Here is a 10,573-nt window from a genome sequence, read left to right on the forward strand (position 1 = left end):
TAACCTGACAAAATAAATCCACTATATTCAGACACCCAAGAGTGGGCACTGATAAGCAATAGTACTCAGAGAAATCAGTGTACAATGACTGCATCAGCCACCTTCTTATATACATTACAAACCTGTCCTACCCCGTAGTAGGTGCACTTTGACACTGAAGAGCAGAATACTTCAGAGTTTACTGCATAGCACATGCTTATACTACATGACGTTTTCAGGTATTCTGTGTAACTCTATTGCTTATAGCAAAAAACATTTTAACAAACGTAATCACTGTAAAAAAATAAATGAATAAGTATTGAGCGGTTTATGGCTAAATGTCTACTGCTCCACTGTGTAAAATCATCCAGCTCATCTCTGTATGGCATTTGACCACTACCGTATTTAAAAACATTTATATTTCAACAAAATTTCAGATTGGTTGTCATGACGGTATCAAATGGTATGTGACTCTGCCCTGATCAGGCCTAACGGACCTCCCCTCTCCTTGTTGTCGAAGACAGTCAGAGGTTTTATCCTCAGTGAACCGTGAGTCCCTGGGGGCTCCACTCAACAGAAATGTTGTGGAGGCAGTGGGGTTGGAAGGGGTGTATGAACTAGATTTGACACAGCCATCTATAAATAGCGTGGATGAGGGACTCCAGTCCATTAGAAGGCATTGGGTGTCAACACACACAATCACCAGTCTTCACCTCAGAGCTCAAAGCCCAGGATACAGGTACAGACAGGCCAGTAGATAGATGCTCTAACACACAGTTACCTTCTCACACAGTATCAGTGAGCCTGGGATATTAATGCTTGGATCTGTGTTGGAGCACATCTTGTGACACAGGTGATATCAAAACAAATACACATCATTTACAGACAGGACTACCGGTTCAGAAGTGACCAGAGACATTAAAACTAGACAAAACTGAGGTGAAATGTCTTTCTGACAAGAGCATTAATAGTAAAGACATTTTAGAATAAAAAATAACTGGAATTACTATAAACTAATGGGAATATCTGACTGCTTTGTGGAATGACATATCAAACTGAATGTCTGGTTGCTTTATGGAATGACATATCAAACTAAATGTCTGGCTACTTTATGGAATGACAAACAAATGTCTGGCTGCTTTATGGAATGACATAAACTAAATGTTCTGGCTGCTTATGAATGACATATTCAAACTGAATGTCTGGCTGCTTCTATGGAATGACATATCAAACTGAATGTCTGGCTGCTTTATGGAATGGACATATCAAACTGAAGTCTGGTTGCTTTATGGAATGACATATCAAACTAAATGTCTAGCTGCTTAATGAATGACATATCAAACTGAATGTCTGGTTGCTTTATGGAATGACATATCAAACTGAATGTCTGCTGCTTTATGGAATGACATATCAAAACTGAATGTCTGGCTGCTTTATGGAATACGATATCAAACTAAATGTCTAGCTGCTTTATGGAATGACATAAACTAAATGTCTGAGTGATTTTTACATCTGCTCTAATTGCACTTCATCTTGATTTTATCCACTTGAAGTTTCTGTGACTAAAATCTGTGTCCGAAAAAGGAAACTGCAGCATTTTGTCTTGGCTAATTTGTAAACAGTGTCAACCATGCAAGTTAGCTTCTCTATTGCCAAAACTACCTTAAGAATACTTTTTAAAAAATGTAATAACTACAAAAACATTTGTAATTCCCATTACAAGGTCAGTGTGAATCAACAGGTGAAGTTTTCTATGTGCAATACAAGACAATCTTAAGGTCCACTGGAAATAATATTGCCATGGACAAAATAAAACAATTCTACATAAACCATATAGGGTAACCATATAAAACCATATAAGGTAACCATAAAAAACCATATAAGGTAACCATAAAAAACCATATAAGGTAACCATAAAAAAACATATAGGGTAACCATATAGGGTAACCATATAGGGTAACCATATAGGGTAACCATATAGGGTAACCATATAAAACCATATAGGGTAACCATATAAAACCATATAGGGTAACCATATAAAACCATATAGGGTAACCATATAAAACCATATAGGGTAACCACATAGGGAAACTATATAAAACCATATAGGGTAACCATATAAAACCATATAGGGTAACTATATAAAACCATATAGGGTAACCATATAGGGTAACTATATAAAACCATATAGGGTAACTATATAAAACCATATAAAACACTATCAGTGAGGATCAGAGCCCGAACCACCAGTCCGTCAAAAATGAGACTATTCTCTCCAGAAGAAATGCCTGGTTTTTGAAAACAAATTATTTTCAAAAGGCATGCTTTGATTGTGAATCTGTAATAACCATACAAAGAACAAAACATTTCAGAGACAAATTGTGCATCACCTTTGAAAAGCAGGAACGTTTCAGGTCAGGGTTAAAGATAGTATTAGGTCTGATACGCAAGCTGTATATTTATATAAAAACAATAACAAAATACACAGAAAACACCAAATAAACAGGAACGCCACTATTGCTTTGATTTTGGTAACTGAGCAAGGATTGACTAGACTCATATATCCATTTCACACAGTCGTGTATGCTGACCTGGCCAGATAACATATCTAGCGCCATCCTGCTTTTAAACGAGCAGAGGCACATAGTTAGCTAGCCATGAACAACCTAAACCAGGATGGAAAATGGCAGGCTAACCTTAAACCAATTATATTCACTGGAAAGCAAGCCAAAAGATCCCCCCAGTTTGTGTTGAGACAATAGTGTGAAATAGGTATGAAGCAGGGCCAACTCCATCCCCTCCAACACACACAGGGCTCCCCTCATAGGCCCAGGGGCTGCTGCACTGAAAGAGATTCTATGGGTGCCAACATGGCTCTATGGGGGCGGGGGTCCCACTCTTTGGCCCTCACCGTCCACGACGGGCTGCGGCCTGAGCAGGCCAATTGCCTGCAGCCAGTACTGCTCCATGCAGGCTTCATTCCTACAGGTGACATTAGTGGAGCAGCCCGTGCCTCCAGTAGTGGTACCTACTAATACAACGACAGTAAACAGTCACCAGTCAGGCAGAGGAATGCTGAGCGGTATAGCAGGCAGGGAGGGCTGCATTCGGGAAGATGAGTGTTGTGTTGTCTTGTGGTCACTCTGATAATCACTATGATACTGGAATGCATGATCTCTTTTGGTTTCTTTCGAAAGGTTAAACTGACATGTAACCGTGGCACAAAGTGGGGTTGGGGTGTAAAATGAAAAACGGGGAAGCGTGGTTGGTGCCTTACGAAAGGAGTGAGCGGTTTCCTAGGTTCTGATTGGTTGATTGAAGGAGCTGATTGAAAGACCTCTAAGGCTGCCTGCCCTCCTCTCAGACCCTCTCTCAGCAGACTGGGCCCTACGAGGAGAGGCAGGGAGATGAGGGAGAGTGTCTGTGCCTTAGTAGAAGTCCTCTGCTCCTACTAGAGAAGCACACTAATTGACGATGACACGTCAAGAGTCTGCATCAAGAGAACTAACATCATTAGAGGGAAAAGCATCTATGTGCCGATGCCAGCAATTCAGCACCGCAAGTGTGCCTTTAGTCTTTTCTTCTTTTTGGGAGAACGCTTTTGAAGGTAACAGACCAAAATAGAAATGTGGGGGGAGACAGAGCATAATAGGATAGCTATGTTCTTGTCACTGTGTCAGACCCTGTTGTCTGTCTACCAGACATGGGCTATATATTCTCCCCAGTCTTGGGTTTCCAGAGGAGATAGTTTGGTCAAAAAGAGAAAGTCCAGTGAATGCGATCACCTCTGATAAGGATGGTTCTGAGGGGTTGGTTCACCTCTGATAAGGATGGTTCTGAGGGGTTGGTTCACCTCTGATAAGGATGGGTTCTGAGGGGTTGGTTCACCTCTGATAAGGATGGTTCATGAGGGGTCTGATAAGGATGGTTCTGAGGGGTTGGTTCACCTCTGATAAGGATGGTTCTGAGGGGTTGGTTCACCTCTGATAAGGATGGTTCTGAGGGTTGGTTCACCTCTGATAAGGATGGTACTGAGAGGTTGGTAGGGCGGAAGGAAGATGCAGTCTGAAGACTTTGGTAGGTGATTCACCAGCTACATACACTCCCTGCTTCTGCATCCGCTCCCTGTCAGCCTGGGAGAGCAGAGACCCAATCTCCTGATCACTGGACCAGGAGCTGTCCTGACTGACTGACAGGCAAATAGAGCGGACCTGACCAGCCTCCAGACCAGGTAGTTCCCATGAAAACAAAGAACTTGTAATCTTATTAGGTGTGCAAAATATCAAACATTCAGAGGCTACATTCCCACTCTTTTTCCCCTTTCCCCCTCTCTGATGCTTTCACTCCTCTGACAGTCTCTTCTGTGGTGTGGACTGCCATGGTTGGTGCTACTTCCCAGCATTAGAGCGCCCCTCGATGGACAGTTTGACCTCCTGTGGGATGAAGGAGGGTCGAGAGGAGCCGGAGGGGCCCAGCTGAGGGTGCGCCCCTTCCTCTACCTTCATGTATCTCTGAAGGCCGGGGGCGGACCAGCGCCTCTGAGACGCGCTCGACACTGTCGACACCACTCCCACCCCCGCCCCTGGACGAGCAGAACCCTCTGTGTGCAAATAGTAACTGCTCTGGCTCCTAGTGTGCTCTGCTGAAGTCCTATTTGGTCTGGTGGGCATCTCACTCTGCCCAACACCCCCTAGTTGCATGGGCTCCTCTTTATCCCCCCTCTCCCTCTCTCTGTGGACACGTTCCATCCTGAAGTGAGGCTGTGGCCTGGGCTGCTGGGGGGCAGGGGGCCCCATGGGCTGGCCGATGGCCCCTGATGTGGAGTTGACTTTGGTGGAAGTCCTGGCTTGGGTCTGCTGCTGCTGCTGTTGTTGCTGCAGGGGCTGTTTCTGTTGCTGGGGCGGCTGCTGCAGAGTGATGGACACACACACGTCTCCTACCTGCAGGTGGTGGCAGGCCAGGCCATAGAGCTGGACCGTGCGCTCTGGGSTGCAGGAGGACCAGCCCTGGCCAAACACAAAGAAGGGGTGTTCCGGTGGCACGTCAATAGTCACCTTGCTCTGCTGCTCGCCCACTGTGAAGTGCAGCGCCACCAGGCCGGGTCTCTGCTGGCTGGTCCTGATGTCCACCACCATGCTGGAGTCGATCTTCAGCCCCCCGCTCACCTCAGCACTCCGCACAAAATCCTGAGTCTGCAGGTCCTCCACGCGCTTCAGCTCCCCCGTGGCCAGCTGGATGATGGCCCCCTTCATGAAATGGGAGGGATTGGAGGGGGCAGGGGTGGGCGCCGGGGCAAGGGCCTGCGTGAGGGCTGCCGCGAATGGGACAGAAATAGGCTGCTGCTCCACGGCGGCCAGTTCCACCACAGCCCTGTCTGGGAGGCACACTCTGGCTGGAGACTCAGAGGCTTTAGAGTAGGTGGTGGGGGAGGCCATGGTGACAGCAGAGGTGTCGTCACTGGTCTGGCTGGGGTAGTGCTGGGGTGGCTGTTGATGTTGGTGATAGTCTAAGGGGACCAGGACTGTCTGTCCATTGGCCAAGATGACCGCGTGGCCTGGCTGCCCTGCCTGCTGTTGATGGGCCGTCACCCTGGGGTCTCCATACACCGCAGGGTGGATCGCGTATGCTGTCCGGCCAGCACTCTCCCCTGCCTCCCCATGAGCCTCTCTGCCTCTCTGGGAGCCCTGGGATAGGTTCAGGGGACCAAAGGACACCTCTTTGCGCCCTCCACTCACACCTTGGACAGGAGAGGCTAGGCGACCAACGACCTGCTGAACCTTGAGGATGACAAAAGATACATCTTAACACATTTCAATCAACCTTTTTATCTTTAAAATGTAAAAAATTGTGTCTGAGAAAAAGGAAAAAAGACTGAAGTTTTGTCCTCCTGTACCTCCTCTCAACCACCATTATTAAGCCTCGGAAAGCAGTGGTTTCCTATCAACTCTAGTCGAGACCACAAACCAGAGCATTTTTAGTCTTTCCTTGAAGCAGCAGGCAGTGTGTGGATGTGACTGGTTGCCCAATGATCAGCACACCCTCAAGTAATAAAGGAAGGAAGTGGAGGGGAACATGGATATTGTGCAACTGTCACAGCAGACACTATAAAAAGTAAAGTGCACTAAATAAAGTCAGAATTTTGGACAATTCAAAATCAAATCAAAACTCTCCTTATTCGAAAACAATTTGAAAATAAAACATTTATTTAAAATAAATAAGTGTAAGTTACTACAACAAAACCTCAAGTCTTACCTCCAGGTCAGTGTCTGGGGTGCTGCGCTGCCCAGGCGAAGCCCTCTCGTCCAGCCTGCGGCTCTTCAAGCTTCTGTCCTGTGCGTGCTCCAGTGCTGCAGAGGCAGATGCTGCCTGCAGCAGCCTTGCATTCCTGGCATTGTAGACTGAGTCCTGGAGCATCTCCCTGGCTGCCTGCTCCCTCTCCCCCCCATTCACCTCCCTATCCCTGTCTGTCTCCTGCTCCCTGCTGTAGGGGTCCCTGGGGGCAGGCGCAGCCCTGGTGCCCTGAGGGTGGTAAAAGACAGGCACTCCCCGAGGACTGAGCTCTGCGGCGGGCAGCGGGCCCAGGTGCTGCTGGTGCTGGTGCTGGGCAGCCTGTTCCGAGGTCAGCATCAGCGGGACCCCTCCGGACGACCCCACTTTGGCAAAGGCATGGGCAGATACATGGGCCTGGGTAGGAGGGGAGACCAACCCCTCCTGTATGACTGACTGGTAGGGGACCAGGTGGGGCTGGGAGAGGGCAACTGAGGGGGAGATCAGGGTGCTGGGAACAAAGCCAGGGGGAACTGCATAAGGGACTGCACCGTATGGAGAGACAAACTGGAAAGAGGAGTGGGGGATCTGGGCATAGCCTAGAGGGGGATAGGAGATACCTGGATGATGCTGTAGGAGAGATGAGGGGACAGTGTAAGCTGGAGAGATATGGCTTAACACTGGGTGTAGACTGGTCTGGGAGTAGGAGACAGAGGGGAGAGCCACCCTATAGAGCATGCTGTACTGGTCAACAGGCAGCCCTTGGAGGCCCTCAGCACTCTCTACTCCATAGTGTAGACCAGGCTGAGCATGCAGCCACTCCTCTGCTGTGCCACCTCCCTGAGTGTCACCACCGACCCCTGAGCTCTGAGTGGAGGGCACTTCCTCCCCCCCTCCCCCACCACCACCACCACCCCCTCCCACTCCACTGCCTGCCCCTCCTCCCGCACTACTACTACTACTGGTGCTGTTGTTGAGATCCCTCTTCTTGGGAGGCAGGCACTCCTGATTGCGCTCGTGACCCGGCTTCATGGCGGTGTCGTGTGGTCTTGTCTGGGCGTGAAAGGCTCTTTACTGTGCAACACGGGGAGTGGAGCCTGTTGGCCAGGCAGTCAGCACCACAGGAACCAGCTCTGAGAACCTGCAGCTGACCTCGTCCACTGCTTCACCTAGAAACACAGAGAGAGACAGTGTGACCAGCCGCCAGACGACCGCAAGGATTCACCTTAACATACTACATCAACATATACTAGACCCACGTCACAAGCCAGGCTTAGAGTGCCAAGATGTTTGAGAGTGTGTTTTCAGACCTAGACACAGGAGATCCACAAAAAGATGGACACAAACAAACAGAATTTCAGTTAAAGATGCACTATGCAGGAATCGCTCCGCAATTTACTGATTGCTCAAATTCTAATAGTTTGCCTGATTTCAGTTTGGTGACAAAACAAGCAAGTATAGTATAGAGAATCATTGTACCTTCTAAACCGCTTTGAAGTATATTTTCCATAACCAAAAATATTGTATATTCAGCTGTTTGAAGCTGGTGTACAAAACCTAAAGTAAAAGACGCAAAAACAACACTTAAGGGACAAATAGAAATAGCGCACATAGAACACATCTACTGCTTCTTAGACTTGCTTTCAATCAGAATGACAGATCTATAACACACGTCTATGTGAATTTGGTCAGGTCGCCCAAAAAGCTACATATTGCAGCTTTTAACTCTGGATATTATTTCCTTGAATAATTAGGCCTATTTGCCATCATGTGACGACAGGAGGTGAGAAAACCAACAGCCCCATAAAGATCAGGCACACACTTCAACTCATTTATGGTCTATGCCATATTGATTTCTCCCCATGGCAACAAGTTATGTTACAGGCTGAACTGTATGACATAGTGAATCACAGCACAAGAGGGAGAGTGAGTAAGAGAGTAATGGAGAGACTTCTCTACACCTCAGCTGCTGCAACCACAAATGCTTTCAGATTATTCAGAACCATTTTTTTCAGCTAGCCTAATTATATTGTCTTGTCCCATGACGCGGTTGTGTATTTTCTCCACAGTCAATTGGATTATTAGTAGGAAGCTAGGCGAGGGAAACGTAAGGGTGAAGACAGATGAGACTGTTAAACACCTACACAACAAACCCTCTTCCACCCACACACATCCTCCCTTTCTTTATAAAACCTTATATAAACGTGTTAAATGACCCACATTCATATCACATGCCTCACTTTCCATGTGAAGAGGAGCGCAGGACACTTGATATTTTCAGAAATCTAGTGCCAACATTTCCCCCAATATAACCAATCTTTGACATGTCCATGAAGAAATTAGCGTTATTCGCTACAGTAGGCCTATTTGGTGAAAGATGCTGTTGTCATCTTTTTTGAATAGGAGCAATGGTCTYAAGGCATAGATCATGTTGTCATTCGCAATGTAAAACATTGGACAAACTGCACTATAACTTAACATGTTCACATCTGATATTAAATTGATTAAGCTCTCTTGATAGTTCTATAGCTAAAACTGAMATTTGAGTTGGGATGGGAGTAAAGAGTAGCAATCTAGTTGGGTGTTTCCTCATGTCATTCAAACAAGCTTGAGAATACTCATACTGGCTACAAAACATGATCAAATAATTGGATGACAATTACCTACTGTTGTGGGCATAGTTAGAAAAGTAAACTTTCGTGGGGTGAAAATAATAGTGAAGTGAGAAGGCCAGGCAAAGTCAGAATTTATGGCTTGACATCAGCGAACACTAGTCATGGCTAGCTAGCTAGCTGGATAGCCATTTATCACCTGTTATTATCGGTCAAATATTGTATCTCCAGACGCCACGACTTCCTGTCTTCTCGTGCACTTACCTCCAAATACCATTGTGGATATGCCTCGACTGCCTTAAGCTTTCGGAATAGTTAATATGATAAAGAAATATAGATGAAATCAGGGCTGATTAGTCGAGCCCATTTCGGAGGCCAGCAGACGAAAACCCAGTGGCGCTCCTAGATGACGTCAGACATAGTAAATTCGATTTCCTGGATGATTTTGAGGCATATAAATCCGATCATTTTCATAAATTTGAGCTTCGTAGCCAATAAAAAAATACGCATGTTTACCTTCTGCTAGGAATACTTGATTTGCCATTTCCCCCCGAATGTCTGCATGCACAATTATCTATTTCCCTTTAGAACACACATTGCCTTGTTCCTCTCTAAATGGCAATCCTCAGGCAATAAAAAAAGGTGGTATTTTAGCCATTATGGGTATCTCCTTGAGATTCTTTAGGAGGTGCTTGAATTATGAATGCAGTCATTTCTCAGATTTACAGTACCGGTATATTATTGTGACGTGTTGTTTTTGCAATTTTCCCGGTTGATGCTCCGAATTTACAGCAGGGGGTGCCGGTGGCATGCTTATTGATATACGTTACAGTGTGTACAGTAGCTTTGTATTTTCTTATCCATACACTGACTGTAGTATGATCTGGTTTGAATGTAATCAGACCTGCATATAACATGGTTAATATATTAATTTGAATATCATGTGAATATTTTCAGTTTCCCTCATAAATCTGTGTTGCAGACATTGCTAATCGTCTCATTTTGACAGCTTTGCAATCCAGCCCAGTCACAAGCGTTGCAGCCATTTTATTGGGTGTCTGTGAAATACTGAGTACAAGATTTTTCACACATATCTCCCCCCCATAACAAAAAACAATGACAACTTCAAAAATTGTTAGCATTTTTATTTGCTCTAAGTTACTTAACATTGAAATTTGGCCTTACAGCTGTGATCTCCTGTGGTCAGAGTGTTGACAGTGCTTTTGCACTTCAGAACCCTCAATTTTCCAACAAGTGTTCTGCAAGCATTAAATGTGTATCTCCAAACTTGACCTAACACATTGACACTCCACAGAGCACAAAGGTACAACATAACATTAATCCCAACATGGTACTTCAGATCAAGCACTTACATTTGGCTTCCAGATGCAGCTTTTGAAGTACTCAGTCTCTCCTAATGTCATTACTCTCGGTGTAACAACATGCATAGTAGAATAAGTGATAGAAGTGAACCGGTACATTGAACACAGTAAGTAACCCAAATTTCCATCTAAAAAGGAATTTCCTACATTCCTGTTTTAGACCATTTGCATAACTGAATAAATATGTGCACTGTTGATCAATATCAAATTGTGTGAAATGAAGAGCACAATTGTTATACAATAACAGTGCTGAGTGCACCAATGGTGTGAATTAGTGGTAAACTAAAACAAGGGCTGTGCATTCATGGAATATAAACTAAAAGTAGGGTCTAA

General features: G+C 45.6%; 1 protein-coding gene across 1 annotated transcript; it reads right to left on the reverse strand.

Moving 5' to 3' along the window:
• Positions 1 to 1,198: 1,198 nt before the first annotated feature.
• Positions 1,199 to 9,245, reverse strand: LOC111969375 (ataxin-1-like). The gene is made up of 3 exons (XM_023995461.2): positions 9,123 to 9,245; positions 6,232 to 7,415; positions 1,199 to 5,756 (listed from the first exon to the last, which is right to left on the reverse strand). The coding sequence occupies exons 2-3, from the start codon at positions 7,276 to 7,278 to the stop codon at positions 4,368 to 4,370; spliced, it is 2,436 nt and encodes an 811-aa protein (XP_023851229.1). The 5' UTR covers positions 7,279 to 7,415; positions 9,123 to 9,245; the 3' UTR covers positions 1,199 to 4,367.
• Positions 9,246 to 10,573: the final 1,328 nt, after the last annotated feature.

Source organism: Salvelinus sp. IW2-2015, linkage group LG10 (genome assembly GCF_002910315.2).
Source record: "Salvelinus sp. IW2-2015 linkage group LG10, ASM291031v2, whole genome shotgun sequence".
Lineage (NCBI taxonomy): Eukaryota > Metazoa > Chordata > Actinopteri > Salmoniformes > Salmonidae > Salvelinus > Salvelinus sp. IW2-2015.